The 16718-nt window shown below is 39.1% G+C and overlaps 1 protein-coding gene across 6 annotated transcripts in view; it reads right to left on the bottom strand.

Annotated features, from left to right (window-relative positions):
- Positions 1-16718, bottom strand: part of LOC128686024 (TNF receptor-associated factor 6) — a 103648-nt gene that overhangs the window by 50664 nt on the left and 36266 nt on the right. For 4 of the 6 annotated variants that reach the window (XM_070084402.1, XM_070084395.1, XM_070084393.1 and 1 more), the window contains 3 exons: positions 15992-16126; positions 8206-8412; positions 3383-6010 (listed from right to left, as the gene is read on the bottom strand). In XM_070084402.1, the coding sequence (XP_069940503.1) occupies positions 4991-6010; positions 8206-8412; positions 15992-16126 (1362 nt within the window). In that variant the 3' untranslated portion in view covers positions 3383-4990. Of the gene's footprint in view, positions 1-3382; positions 6011-8205; positions 8413-15991; positions 16127-16718 lie in introns of those variants that run through there. The other 2 variants (XM_070084385.1, XM_070084404.1) reach the window with 2 other exon arrangements.

The raw sequence follows: 16718 nt of genomic DNA on the forward strand, positions 1-16718 counted from the left end.
CTCATGGCTCTAAGCCGCCTCAGTCTCCCTTCCCAGCCAATGTGCCACTGTTTACCAGTAAGCTACGGTCCCCTCACTTGTTCATACAAACTATTTCATAATATTACATTCATTTTAGTGCTTGCAAGTGCTAAATAAGCTACCATGGCTCCAAAGAAAGCTCCTAGTGCCAAGCCATTGGTAAAGAAGGTGAGAAATACGATTGAATTTAAGAAAAACATCATTGAACAATATGAAAGTGGCGTACGTGTGGCCGAACTGGCCAGGATGTATAACAAATCCTGTACAACCATATCTATCATGGCCAAGAAAAAGGAAAGCAAGGAAGCTGTTGTTGCAAAGTGGGTAAATATCCTGACAAAAATGAGATCACCAGTACCCAAAGATGTTGAGAAGTTATTATTGGTGTGGATAAATGAGAAAAAATTAGCAGGAGTTAGTCTTATGATGTCGATTATTTGTGAAAAGGCTAGGCAGTTGCATGACGATCTGGTAAAGAAATTGCCTGAAATGAGTACTGATATTTGTGAATTTAAAGCCAGCAAATGTTGGTTTGGGAGATTTAAGAACCGTAGTGGCATACACAGTGTGATAAGGCAGTGTGACAAAATTGCGGCTACAAAATTCGTAAGTGAATTCATGGAGTACATAGGGGCTGAAGGACTGAAACCTGAACAAATGTTCAATTGTGACAAAACAGGCCTCTTTTGGAAGAAAATGCCAAAGAGGACCTACATTACTTAGGAGGAAAAGGGACTACCAGGACACAAGCCTATGAAAGACAGGCTGACACTCATGTTCTGTGCTAATGCTAGTGGGGATTTCAAAGTGAAGCTGTTACTAGTGTACCATTCTGAAAATCCCAGAGTGTTCAGGAAAAACAATGTTATGAAGAGTAAATTGTGTATGTTTTGGAGATCTAATAATAAGGCATGGGTCACGAGGGAAATTTTCGTCGAGTGGTTCAATGAAGTGTTTGGCCCTAATGTGAAGAATTACCTCCTGGAAAAGAAATTGGATCTCAAGTGCCTCCTAGTAATGGACAATGCACCTGCTCATCCTCTAAACTTGGATGACCTAATTCTGCAGGAGTTTGGGTTCATCACAGTAAAGTTCTTGCCCCCCAAATTCCACTCCTCTCCTCCAGCCCATGGACCAGCAGGTCATTTCAAACTTTAAAAAACTCTACACCAAAGCAATGTTTCAAAGGTGCTTTAATGTGACCTCAGACACTCGCTTGACCCTAAGAGATTTTTGGAAAGAACACTTCAGTATCCTCTATTGCATAAGCCTTATAAGTAAGCCTTGGGAGGGAGTGACTACCAGGACTTTGAACTCTGCTTGGAGAAAATTGTGGCCAGATTGTGTCCACAAGAGAGATTTTGAAGGGTTTGTGGCTGACCCTGATGAGCCTATGCCAGTTGTGAACTCTATTGTGGCATTGGGGAGTTCCATGGGGTGGGATGCGAGTTTGGAGGATGTGGAAGAGTTGGTGGAAGACCACAACAAAGAGCTAACCACTGAGGAGCTGAAAGAGCTTCAGCAGGAACAGCAACAGATCACAGCTCAGAGTCTTGCTGCAGAGGAGGAGGAAGAGAGATGGAAGAAGGTGCCTTCTTCAGAAATTAAGGAGATTTTTGAAATGTGGGGTAGGATGGAAAGATTTATGGAGAAACATCACCCTGAGAAGGATGTTGCAAGCCATGTTGGCAACATGTACAGTGACAAAGTCTTGGCCCATTTTAGGGAAGTTTTAAAGAGACGCCAGAAACAGAGCTCTCTGGATACTTTTTGCGAGACAGAACTCCAGTGACTCTCAAGGTGGTCCTAGTAGCATTAAGAAACAGAGAAGAGAAGTAACCCCAGAAAAGGACTTGGTACCAGAGGTGTTGATGGAAGGGGATTCCCCTTCCAAACAGTAACTAATCCAATCTCTCTCCTCCTCCAGTCTTCCATACACTAAAAAGAATCACCAATAAAGGAAAGTGTTATGCTGTTAATGTTTCATTCATCATGTCCCATTGTATTGTTTATGTACTACATCTATATTTCATGTAAAAAAAATTTTCTTAATACTTCTGGGTGTCAGGAACGGATTAATTGTATTTACATTATTACTTATGGGCGAAAATTTATTCGAAATCGTCTATTTCGACAATCGTCACACTTCCAGGAACGGATTAATGACGATAAACGAGGGACCACTGTATATTTTTTTTAACAAGTCGGCCATCTCCCACCAAGGCAGGGTGACCCAAAAAGAAAATACTTTTATCATCATTCAACACTCTCACCTCACTCATTCATAATCACTGTTTTTGCAGAGGTGCTCAGAAGCATATATGTATAAAGATGCACAACATATCCCTCCAAACTGCCAATATCCCAAACCCCTCCTTTAAAGTGCAGGCATTGTACTTTCCATTTCCAGGACTCGAGTCCGGCTATATAAAAATAACCGGTTTCCCTGAATCCCTTCACTAAATATTACCCTGCTCACACTCCAACAGATTGTCAGATCCCAAATACCATTTGTCTCCATTCACTCCTAACACGCTTGCTGGAAGTCCAAGCCCCTCTCCCACAAAACCTCCTTTACCCCCTCCCTCCAACCTTTTCGAGGACGACCCCCTACCCCGCCTTCCTTCCCCTACAGATTTATACGCTCTCCATGACATTCTATTTTGATCCATTCTCTCTAAATGACCAAACCACCTCAATAACCCCTCTTCAGCCCTCTGACTAATACTTTTATTAACTCCACACCTTCTCCTAATTTCCACACTCCGAATTTTCTGCATAATATTTACACCACACATTGCCCTTAGACAGGACGTCTCCACTGCCTCCAACCATCTCCTCGCTGCAGCATTTACAACCCAAGCTTCACACCCATATAAGAGTGTTGGTACTACTATACTTTTCTACATTCCCTTCCTTGCCTCCATAGATAACGTTTTTTGTCTCCACATATACCTCGACGCACCACTCGCCTTTTTTCGTTCATCAATTCTGTGATTAACCTCATCCTTCATAAATCCATCCGCTGACACGTCAACTCCTAAATATCTGAAAACATTCACTTCTTCCATACTCCTCTCCAATTTGATATCCAATTTTTCTTTATCTATGCACCTGGAGAAGAGAGAAGTGTAGAAGAAAGAGATTTTGGGAAATGTTGAGTGAATGCATGGGGAGCTTTGAACCAAGTGTGAGAGTACTTGTGGTTGGGGATTTCAATGCTAAAATGGGTAAAAATGTTGCGGAGGGAGTAGTAGGTAAATTTGGGGTGCCAGGGGTAAATGAAAATGGGGAGCCTTTTATTGAGCTATGTGTAGAAAGAGGTTTGGTAATAAGTAATACATATTTTATGAAAAAAGAGCATAAATAAACATACAAAGTATGATATAGCGCATAATGAAAACAGTTTGTTAGATTATGTATTGGTGGATAAAAGGTTGATGGGTAGGTTCCAGGATGTACATGTTTATAGAGAGGCAACTGATATATTGGATCATTATTTAGTTGTAGCTACAGTTAAAGTAAGAAGTAGATGGGACAAGAAGAAAGTGGCAACAACAAATAAGAGAGAGGTGAAAGTGTATAAACTAAGGGAGGAGGAAGTTCGGGTGAGATATAAGCAACTACTGGCAGAAAGGTGGGCTAGTGCAAGTATGCATAGTGGGGGGGGGGGGGGGTTTGAAGAGGGTTGGAATAGTTTTAAAAATGCAGTATTAGAATGTGGGGCAGAAGTTTGTGGTTATAGGAGGGTGGGTGCAGGAGGAAAGAGGAGTGAATGGTGGAATGAAGTAAAGGGTGTGATAAGAGAAAAAGGTAGCTTATGAGAGGGCAAAAGGAGAGCAGATGATAGAGTGGGAGAGGCACTGTCAAGAAATTTTAATGAAAATAAGAAAAATTTTGGAGGGGGTTAAACAAGTTAAAGATTAGGCAACGAATGGATTTGTCAGTTAAAAACAGAGTAGGGGAGTTAGTAGATGGGGAGATGGAGGTATTGGATAGATGGCGGGAATATTTTGAGGAACTTTTAAATGTTGACAAAGAAAGGGAGGCAGTAATTTCATGCATTGGCCAGGGAGGTATACCATCTTTTAGGAGTGAAGAAGAGCAGGATGCGAGTGTGGGAGGTGCATGAGGCATTACATAGAATGAAAGGGGATACAGCAGCTGGAACTGACGGGATCATGACAGAAATGCTAAAAGCAGGGGAGGATAGTGTTAGAGTGGTTGGTATTTTTGTTTAATAAATGTATGAAAGAGGGAGAGGTACCTAGGAACCGGCAGAGAGCATGGATAGTCCCTTTATATAAACGGAAGGGGGACAAAAGAGATTGTAAAAATTATAGAGGAACTAGTTTACCGAGTATACCAGGAAAAGTGCACGGTAGGGTTGTTATTGAAAGAATTAGAGGTAAGACAGAATGTAGGATTGTGGATGAGCAAGGAAGTTTTAGAGTGGGTAGAGGATGTGTAGATCAAGTGTCTACATTGAAGCATATATGTGAACAGTATTTAGATAAAGGTAGAGAAGTTTTCATTACATTTATAGATTTAGAAAAGGCTTATTATAGAGTGGATAGGGGAGCAATGTGGCAGATGTTGCAAGTATATGGAATAGGTGGTAAGTTACTAAATGCTGTAAAGAGTTTTTGAGGATAGTGAGGCTCAGGTTAGTGTGTGCAGAAGAGAGGGAGAATACTTCCCGGTAAAAGTAGGTCTTAGACAGGGATGTGTAATGTCACCATGGTTATTTAATATATTTATAGATGGGGTTGTAAAAGAAGTAAATGCTAGGGTGTTTGGGAGAGGGGTGGGATTAAATTATGGGGAATCAAATACAAAATGGGAACTGACACAGTTACTTTTTGCTGATGATACTGTGCTTATGGGAGATTCTAGTGTGTGTGTAAAGGTAGAAAAATATATATATTAATTTATTTATATTAATACTGAATAGCTGGTTTTAATAATTTCAAGTGCATTCTATTTGTTTAATGGATGGTGTTCCTGGACAAATCACTGCACGAATGCACAACATATTATTTTTTATGTAGCTCCCATTCTTATCATCAATTAGTTTTTTAAGGGGTACAAAGTCAGTGTAGCCAAATCCTTTAGGATTCCGAGATACCTCTGGCCGCATGAAAGCTTGTCGATCTGGTTTGCTCATCATTGTTTCTGTGATGTGCTTCTTGGGTAAAGCTGTGCCACAATCTAAAACAGAGATCGTTATTCGTCCAGAAAATGGCCAGTCTAGAAAATCATCATTATCCCCCTGCATTGTGTGAATAAATAGTGCTAAGAAATGCTCATCAAACTTACTTGTAATGTTTGTCCGCAAGCAAAATTTATACCCAAATTGAGATGTGTAGAATGGTGGACTGTGGCACACTCTCCCAGGCTTATTTTGTAACTCAGCACAAAACTGTGAGAAATTCCTTATTCTCCATACATATTCACCATTACAAAATTTTCCATTTAGCTCTGCTAAGTGAGCTTCAACGTAAGCATCAATTTCTTCAATCCTCTTGGCCAAATTGCTAAGCTTAATGGTCTCCTCTACCATACTCTGGCTTAAATCTACACTCTTTTCACACAAGTCACGCAGTATTATATCTTGTTGGGTCAGTACTGACATGGAAGACTTTGAAGTTGCTTTGGCACCTTCATTAATTGTCATATGATTCATATGCAGGTGAAGTTTATTAACTTCAATTCCTGAATCTGCTCCTCTATCTCCAGGATGAGCTGAAGAAAATAATGATGACTTCTCGCTGCCCCCAATGGCTCCAGAAGCAGACAAGGATTTTTCTAATGTTCTCTCAGGATGTGATGGACTTACATGGTTCTCAGGTATTGGAGAAGTGGCTGACAGTTGACTTCTTAAACTTGGCTGTCGACTAAAGTTTCCAAATGGGGACTGTATAACCCCAACTGTTCGACTTAATTCGGATACAAATGTGTTGATCTTTTTGTAAGCAGATGATAACAGCTGAAAACAAACCAAAGGAAAAATATTATTAAAAATAAAAGGCTTAATCTTTTCTCTGAATAAAACACCCTTATAGTACACAGCAATTTCTTTCCTTTTCAGGTACAATAGTACATTTGAAATTTTCAGAAATCTAGAAAATAAAATTGTAAATTCACAGTGATAAAAGTCTAATAAGAATTCTGTGTATGAATTAGGAAAAAAATTTCAATATTTCAGAAACTTCCAAATAGAAGACAATGTTTTTCCACACTTTGTAATTTCAATATTCTCCAAAATTCTGAATTTTTCAAATAAGGAAAATATCCAGTTTTGGTTCACAATTTTTCTAAAGAATGAAATTTCCATTTTTCATTAATCTGCATTTTCTATAATTACAGTACACCTAGGTACAAATTAGTAAAGCAGACTGTGATGGATATGTGAGCCAGCAGGATGCCAAGAGCAACAGCCTTGTTGACCAGACAAGCTTGGCTCAGGGATGGTTTACAAGAATATGAAAATTCTTGAAACCCAATATAAACTAGAGAATTGGACATCCAACAGGTTTGTGTGAGCATGTTCAAGTGGGGTGTGAGCAAGGTAATGCTTATAAAGGGATTCAGGGAAACTGGATGGCCAGACTCAGAGTCCTGGAGGTGCTGGTACAATGGTTGCACTCTGAAGGAGGGATGAAGATGTTTCACTTCGGTGGGTCATCTGAATGTGGTGTCAGCATGCTACTGGCAAGACAGCTAGTAAGTGAATGAATTAATGACAAAGTATTTTTTTTTTGTCACCTTACCTCGGTGGGAAATGACTAATGTGTTTAAGAAAATATGCAGTATACGTATGTATATATGCAACAACAGTTTCCTTATTTTAAACACACCAGCCATCTCCCACTGATGTAGGCCAACAAAAAAAAAAGATGAAACACATTTATCATTATTCATTCAATCACTGTCTTGACAGAAGCATGCCAATTTAGTTTCAGATGGCCCTCCAAACTGTAACATCCCCGCCCATTCTTCAATGTGAGGGCACCGTACTTCCCAAGTCCGGCTAACTGGTTTCCCTGAATCTATTCATAAATTTTATTTGGCTTGCACTCAAACAGCATATCAAGCCATAAAAATCACTTGCCTCTACTCAATCTAAAGGCACTCACAACACTTCTGTTGGACATCCAAGACCCAAGCATTCAGAATCTCCTTAACCCTTTCCCTCCAAGCTTCCCACATACACGTCTCAACCTACTCAAACTCCATGCAAATAAAAGGCTCAAAAATTTGGAACTCACTGCCTGCAAATGACAACAGTCCCTCACCTATCATCTCTAATAATACTATTAAAAGAACCTATTAAATCATATATCCATTAAAAGTGTAAATTCTCATGTTTCAATTTCATCACCAATTCAATCACTCCATATAAGGCAGATCACTGAACCGATGTAAATTCTCTAATTTATTTGTACTTGGCCAATTTGTCGTTCATAATCTCTCTTTATACTTGTGATTACCATGATTTACACAAGTTATACTGATATTCAATAAATTACATATGCTAGGTCTCGATTTAAGTAGCATGTGAGCCTTATGATTAATTTGCCCGAAATGCAATGCATTTTTAATGGTTTTCTTCTGTGCCTACATTTGTATCAAATTATGTATATTTACTGTAACTCTTGTATGGCTCATAAGTAATAAAAATTTTTAATTTTAACATACCTCTTATCTTCTTCTTTCAACAAACCGGCTGTATCCCACTGAAGCAGGGTGGCCCAAAAAGATATACCAAAGTTTCTCTTTTTAATTTTAGTAACGTATACAAGAGAAGGGGTTACCAGCCCCGTGCTCCCGGCATTTTAGTCGCCTCTTACGACATGCATGGCTTACGGAGGAAGAATTCTGTTCCACTTCAATAACCCCACCTCTTCTAATCTCCAAGTTCTCTGCATAATAAGGCTTCAATAAATTGTGAAAGGTAAATATTGCTGGCACATTTATGCTGCTGGACACAGGTAAAGGGTTAAAAAGAGTACCATAATCCAGTTAAGTATAAGTTTCCTACAATGAACAGCTATATCTTGTCTGCAAACACAAAAATCTAGAGATACTCTACAAATTTTTTTAGTTAAATGCTTTTCAACAATAAAATAAATAATGGCATGAGACAGAAGGTATAAATCTTAATGAAAAAAAAATACTTACAAAGAGGTGGAATTGTGTTTCTTGTGCCATGTGTTGGTCTAAGTCAGCTCGTGTCATCTTTTGATGGCACCCATGCTCTGCAAAGGGGCAAGTGACTACCACCTTCTGACAAGTTTCAGTCATGTGGGTAGCAACATCGCCACGTTCCACCATCGTCCCACACATCTCGCATGCAACTACAACATGGCGGCAAGTTAACAGATGAAGCTGAAATTTTTGGAGCATGAATTAATTAACAGCTAACTGAAAATGGATAAATACAATTAAAATACAGTAAATCACTGATTATCCAGTGATTGGTTATTCAGTATTTAACATTAACAATCTTACTCCATGCTGCACCTAAACAAATAATGAAAATGAAATGGGGGAAAAAAAAGTGATCATCTAATGTGCTTGAAAATCCACCCTCATTCCTGAGGGCACTGAATAATTTATGATTTATTGTATAATATTTTGATTTTTTTTTTCAACACTCCGGCCATCTTCCACCGAGGCAGGGCCACTAAAAAACACTTAAACTATCATTCACACATAATCAATGTCTCTGCAGAGGACATGCAGATATGACAGTTTAGAGGCTGCTCTATGCAGCAAATATCCCAAACCCCTCCTTTATGCAGGCACTGTGCTTCCCACCTCCAGGACTCAAATCCAGCTAACCAGTTTTCCACAATCTATTCACAAACTATTATCCTGCTCACACTCCAACAGTTTGTGAATGTAGATCATAATGATCTATATTCACATATATCTAACACACACATTCATGCCTGCTGTATGTCCAAGCCTCTTGCACACAAAACCTTTTTTTTTTACCCCCTCCCTCCATCCTTTCCTAGGATGACCCCTACCCCTCCTCCCCTCCACTACAGATTTATACACCCTCAGAGTCATCCAATTTTGCTCCATTCTCTCTAAATGACCAAACCACCTCAACAAACCCTCCCTAGTCCTTTGAATAATAGTTTTAGTAATTCCACACCTCCTCCTCCTCCTAATTTCCACATTACGAATTCTCTGCATAACATTCACACCACACATTGCCCTTAGACACAACATCTCCACTGCCTCCAACCTCCTCACTGTAGCATTTACAACCCATGTTTCACACCCATATAAGTGTTGGTACATTCCCTTTTTTGTCTCCACATATACCTCAATGCACCACCTGCCTTTCTTCCTTCATTAATTCTATGGTTTATCTTGTCCTTCATAAACCCTTCTGCTGACAAGTCTATTTTGAATATACATATGTATTTTGAATATATGTATATAATAATACAGGGAGCAAGGGGCTAGCTTATAACCCCCTTCTCCTATATAAATTACTAAATTTAGAAAGAAAAACTTTTATTTTTAGGTCACCCTGCCTTGGTGGGATATGGCTGGTGTGTTAAAAAAATAAATAAATACGTATAATTTTTTAACACTCCGGCCATCTCCCACTAAGGCAGGGTGATCCAACAATGAAAACACTTTCACTGTCACTCGTTCAATCACCATCTTGCCAGAAGTGTGCTTGTCATTACAGTTCAGATGACCCTGCAACATCCTCAACCTCTCCTTCTGAGCACAGGCATTGTAGTTCCCACTCCTGAAGTCAAGTTTAGCTAACCAATTTCTCTGAGTTCCCTCATATAACATTACCTTGCTCACACTCCATTAGCATATCAAATCATAAAAACCACTTGCTTTTACTCACTCATATTTCTAACACACTCATACAAGCCTGTTGGATGTTCAAGCCCCAAGCACTCAAAATCTCCTTTGCTCCCTCTCTCCACCATTTCCTATTATGACCCCTTCCTTCCCTCTACCCCAGATTTATACATAAGAACATAAGAACGAAGGAACACTGCAGAAGGCCTACTGGCCCATGTGAGGCAGGTCCAAGTCTCCTACCGGCTTAAGCCAATGCACCCAACCTAGTCAGGTCAGGTCACATTGACTTAAGGGAGGAACACGGCAACCGACCTGGTAGCACAAGGTATCAGGTCCAACTCACACCCACCCACATCCACTCATGTATTTATCCAACCTATTTTTAAAGCTACACAACGTTCTGGCCTCTATAACTGTACTCGGGAGTTTGTTCCACTCATCCACAACTCTATTACCAAACCAGTACTTTCCTATATCCTTCCTGAATCTGAATTTTTCCAACTTAAAACCATTGCTGCGAGTCCTATCTAGGCTAGATATTTTCAGCACACTATTTACATCCCCTTTATTTATTCCTGTCTTCCATTTATACACCTCAATCATATCCCCCCTAATTCTACGTCTTTCTAGAGAGTGCAGATTCAGGGCCCTTAGTCTATCCTCATAGGGAAGGTTTCTGATACATGGGATCAACTTTGTCATCCTCCTTTGTACATTTTCCAGAGAATTTATATCCATTCTGTAATACGGTGACCAAAACTGTGCAGCATAATCTAAATGAGGCCTAACCAAGGATGTATAGAGTTGAAGAACAACCTGAGGACTCCTATTATTTATGCTTCTTGATATGAAGCCAAGGATTCTATTAGCTTTATTGCAAACACTTATGCACTGTTGTCTTGGTTTCAGATTACTGCTAACCAGAACTCCTAAATCTTTTTCGCAATCCGTAATATTAAGATCTACATTATTTAGTTTATATGTGGCATGGTTATTGTCCTGTCCAACATTTAGAACTTTGCATTTGTCTATATTAAACTGCATCTGCCACTTCTCCGACCACTGCATCAGTCATCCTAGTCATCCTATTTTTTCTCCATTCTCTCTAAACATCCCAACCACTTCAACAATCCCTCCTATGATTTCTGAATAATATATTTGATAACTTCACACTTTCTCAATGGGGAAGCGGAACAGAATTCTCCGTAAGCCATGCGTGTTGTAAAAAGAGGCGACTAAAATGCAGAGATCAAGGGGCTAGTAACTCCTCCTATATATATATATATATATATATATATTACTAAATTTAAAAGGAGAAACTTTCATTTTACCTTTTGGGCCACCCTGCCTTGGTGGGATATGGCCTGTTTGTTGACAGAAGAACTCAACACTTTTTCCCTAATCTCCAAACTCTGAATTCTTTGAATAATATTCACAATACAATGCCCTCAATCATGATCTCAGAAGAACATAAGTAAGAAGGAACACTGCAGCAGGCCTACTGGCCCATGCAAGGCAGGTTCACATCACCTCCCAGCTTAAACCAATGACCCACCTAGTCAGGTCAGGTCACATCCACTTACCTCCTGCTTGCTACAATATTCAAAACCCATGCTTCACACCCATACCACAGTTTTGGTATCATTATATTCTGGCACATTCTCCTTTTGGCCTCCACAGATAAATTTCTTTGTCTCCATAAATGCCTCAAAGCATCATCCACCTTCTTCCCCTTGTCAATTATATAGTTAACCTCATCTCTCACAGAACCATCCAGCGACAAGCCCACTAGCAAATACCTGAATACTTTTACTTCCTCCATGCTCCCTCCCTCCAATCTACTATCCAGTCTCTCACTGCCTATATTTTTTGATGCTCTCATCACCTTGCTCTTTCCTATGTTAACTTTTAATTTTCTTCTTTTATATATCCTCCCAAAGTTCCTTACCAACAGGTAAAACTTCACATCAGAATCTCCCAAAAGAATTATGAAATTGGCAAAAACGCAACTGCGACAACTCCCATTCAATACCCGATTCTTCATCTTTCAACTGCATATTTCTCCCCAATACCCTAGCATTCACTTCTTTTACAATCCCATCTATAAATACCTTAAGTTAAACAACCATGGTGACATCACACATCCCTGTCTAAGACTTATACTGAAAAATAATCTCCCTCTACTATACAGTGGACCCTCAGTTAACGACATTAATCCATTCCAGAGAGCTTGTCCTTAACCGATTTTATCATTATCCAATTTAAGTTTCCCCATAAGAAATAATGGAAATCCAATTAATCCATTTCAGATACCCAAAAGTATTAACAAAAAGTATTTTTTTTTAAAGATTAAATATAGATATACATACAGAAAACAATAACAAATAAATATAAAGCACTAACTCTTGTTGGTGTATGGAAGACAAATACATGTAGGAGGCAAGAGGAAGGCGAGTTTATTATGCTTCAATATGACGCTATCATCATCTCTACGGCTTATTTATCTATCACAATTCATCTACTATGACATAATAAACAATATTAATAACATAGAAACATGATATATACTCTAAAATGAATAAAATATGTCATAATGTATGAGAGGAGTAAGTGGTGGAAGTGTTGTTGTTGAGTTTATAAGGGCCACTGAGAGAAGCCGTACATAGTGGTGGAGCCACCAGCAGAACCTACAAACACTATCACACTTAATGTACATAATTTATAAATAAGAAATGTTTACATTTTAATTTATAAATAAGAAATATTTACATTTTAATTGTAATAAAGTTGGTAGAATTACCGACAATATGTAAAGTAAAAGGACACAAGTGCAACTAATGTGACATTTATTGTGGCAACGTTTCGCTCTCCAGGAGCTTTATCAAGCCATTACAAACAATACATGGACACAGAGGGTATATAAAGGCTCAGAGTGAGGTGAATACTAGTGAGGTACCATTCCGATGTTCACTAGTGGTAGTAGTAGTAGTAGTAGTGGTAGTGACAAAAGCAATTAATTCGTACATGAGTAAAAGGATATAAAAGCTATTACTTGGGTAACATAAAAATAGGTTGGACAAATATAAACTGGAATGAGGCAGGTTGTTTCAGTGTTCACTCTCTGTGCTTTGTGTAGTATAACAGGAGAGACTATGTGATGGCAGGGTTTACTGTTTTCAGGAGGATTCTTGCTAAGACTTCGGAGATGGTGAAGCTGCCGTTGTTTTGTTTAATTGTATTCGAAACAGCGATCAGTGCTGATTCAAGGCATTTGCGTGTGCGGAAATTAGTTTCTTTTATCACTAATTGGGCGTCTCTGAATTTCATAAGATGATTGGTGGAATTTCGGTGTTGTACACAGGCGTTGTTTAAGTTGTCGTTCCTACATGCGTATATGTGTTCATTGAGGCGGGTGTCGAGGTTTCTTGCTGTTTCACCTACGTAGATCTTGTCACAGCCTCCACAGGGTATAGTGTAAACTCCTGCATTGACTGGTTCGTGGTGCTTGGGTTTTGTCCTGGTTAGATCCTTTATTGAAGTGGTAGAAGCGATGGCGACTCTGGTGTTAGCTTGTGAAAGTACTTTTGAGACGTTTAGTGCAACCTGGCTGTTGGGAAGAATTATAACTTTGTTGGGAGCGGTGTTGATGCGTGGAGAATTGATGATCTGAAGAGCTCTTTTCTTGCAGTCTTTGATGAAAAAAGAAGGAAATTGTAACTCAGTGAATGTTTGGTGAATGTAAGTACATTCCTCGTCAAGAAACTCAGGACTACAAATTCGGTATGCTCTTAGGAAAAACCCGATGATGATGCCTCTTTTGGTCTTGGTATCTTGACTGGAATAGAAGTGTGTGAGATCATTTTTATTGGTGGGTTTCCGATAAACTTGAAATCTTAGGTTGTTGTCTACTTTGTGAATGACAAGAATTTACATTTTAATTTATAAATAAGTAAGTTTATTCAGGTATACAGAAATATAGTTACGTACATAGATTATCATACATAGCAGCATATGTGTAAAGTACCTAGGATAACCCAAAAAAGTCAGTGACTATTTCCACTGGGGACCTTTTATATTTATACTTACATTTACTTTTATACTCATACTTTTATATTTACACTTACCTTGGAGATGTTAGTTTAACTAGTTTGATGGAGGAGATGCTGGCAGAGGTTTAGGGTGGTGGACGACAGCAGGCCAGCGTATGTTCACTGGCCCGATACACATCCAGCAACACTGGAGAGTTACTTTCGTGTCGTTTTTCTATCGCTTACTCGCTTAACTTACTTGCTACACTGTTAATTCTACACTTTATTGCTGGCTGGCACTATAGCCTTTATCGATACCTGCTGCTGTAGTATCGTACATATCGTAGAATCACTGAATCACTGCAGAAGGCACCTTCTCCCCTCTCTTCCTCCTCCACTTTGGTACTTTGCTACGAGTTTTTTCTTGAATTCTATTATGCTTCTTTTCTTCTTTACCACAGGGCTGGCACTAGAAGCTTTCTTTGGGCCCATGGTGGCTTATTTAGCAGTTACAAGCACTAAAAGCAATGGAATAATATAAAATATATTGCATGTACGTGTGGAATCGTCCTCACTGGCTTGTAAACACTACCTGTACATGGGCTCAGGCTGCGCAGACATGTTCAGGACGAATGTCCTTAACTTGAGTTTTTCATCGTTAGCCGAGCCAATATTTTGACGCAAAAATGTATCGGTATCCGATTTTATTGCTATCCGATGGCATCGTTAACTGAGGGTCTACTGTATACCCAAACCTAAGCTTCACTGCCCATATATAATACAGTGGTACCCTGGGATACGAACAGCTCAAATCTTGAAAAATTATGTAAGCGTATTTATGCAAGTGTATTTTTGGGGGTCTGAAATGGATTAATTTAATTTACATTATTCCTCGTGGGAACAAATTCGTTTGGTATCGGCACTCAAACAGCCTTCTGGAACAAATTAAGTTCATATCCTGAGGTACCACTGTATTTTTTTTTTTTTAACGTCAGCCGTTTCCCACCGAGGCATGGTGAACCAAAAAGAAAGAAAAAACTTTCATCATTCAACACTTTCACCATCACACATACATAATCACTGTCTTTACTTTTGTCTTCTATAATATATAATACAATGAATAAAATATATGACATATGAAAAAAAAAAGATAATAACAAGGCCATCTTTCACCAAGACAGGAATATTCAAAGACGAAAACACATTTACTATCACTCATTCAACTGCTGTCTTGGCAGAAGTGTACTGACACCACAATTCAGATTACCCTCTGACAGCAACATCCCCACCCATGTGGAAAAAGACCCTTATGTACAGTTCAGGACATTTATTAAAGGAAACATTTTGCCATGAGTGGCTTCTTCAGTCCTAATACAGAGAAAACCAAGAAGAAGCCACTCATAGCAAAACATTTCCTTTAATAAATGTCCTGAACTGTACACAAGTGTCTTTTTCCACATCTTGTCGGCATCACCATACCACTTCCTCATCCTCACCCATTTTTTTTAGGGTACAGGCACTGCCCTTCCAGGACTCAAGTCTCACATTCCATCAATACATAAATTAAAAGCCACTCATTTCATTCACTCCTGTCTACCATACTGTTCTCATATAAGCCTGCTGGATGCTCAAGCCCCTTAAACTCAAAGCCTCTTTTACCCTCTCCATTCAACCATTCTTGAGACAACCTGTCCCATCCCTCCTACCTTCCACCCCAGATTTGTATACCCATTTTGTCATCTTACTCTTTTCCATCCTCTCTATATAACCAAACCACCTCAACAACCACAAAGTACAAAAAGAAAGCTGTAAGCTATAATAACACAATAAATGGAGCACAAATAATATAGACAAAAGTCATGGTGAACTACCAAGTTGGGTTTCTTTACAAAACATCAGAATAATATATTCAATGTATCATATTACACAGCAAATAAAATACACCACCAGTACTGTATATATATAGTATGTACAAAATACTTACATTTACATTAAATGGCAACACCTGAATTATGTTAAATGCCTGCTTATATGATGTACACTTCTTATATGTCAAAAATACCACTAACATTTGTAACTTCATCTGCACAAACCTGCTCTTGGTTGAAAGTAAAGGGTTCGTTACAGAGATCACACATTTTCACCCGTAAGACACACTCGGACATCAAGTGCTGCTCTAGTTCTTTCTGAAGCACTGTAGCTGAACACTCATTAGGACACATAACTGGCTGAGGAAGAAATTGAAAACTCACAATGATACCAATCTTAATGTTCAATAAATTAAAAGCTGTACAAACCAGAAACTTAACAACCTAGGTTCATATTTGGTGCCTGCTATGTTTACATTTAGGCTAAATTTAGTGATTTACATTAGGTGAGGTTACATACGAATAAACTAATTTATATTAAGCTATGAAAGCATGAGAGAGATACATGATAATATACACTTGGAAGGTCCTGGAGGGATTGGTACCAAACCTGCACACGAAAATCACTCTTTATGAAAGCAAAAGGCTCAGCAGGAGATGCGACATTCCCCCGATGAAAAGCAGGGGCGCCACGAGTACACTGAGAGACAACACAATAAGTGTCCGGGGCCCAAGACTGTTCAACTGCCTCCTAGCATACATAAGGGGGATTACCAATAGACTCCTGGTGACTGTCCAGTGCCTGGCACTGGACAGGCACCTAAAGTTAGTACCTGACCAACCGGGCTGTGGTTCGTAGATCAGTTTGTGTGCAGCCAGCAGTAACAGCCTGGTTGATCAGACCCTGATCCACCATGAGGCCTGGTCTCAGACTGAGCTGCGGGGGCATTGA

This window comes from Cherax quadricarinatus, chromosome 1 (assembly GCF_038502225.1).
Source record: "Cherax quadricarinatus isolate ZL_2023a chromosome 1, ASM3850222v1, whole genome shotgun sequence".
Taxonomy (NCBI): Eukaryota; Metazoa; Arthropoda; class Malacostraca; order Decapoda; family Parastacidae; genus Cherax; species Cherax quadricarinatus.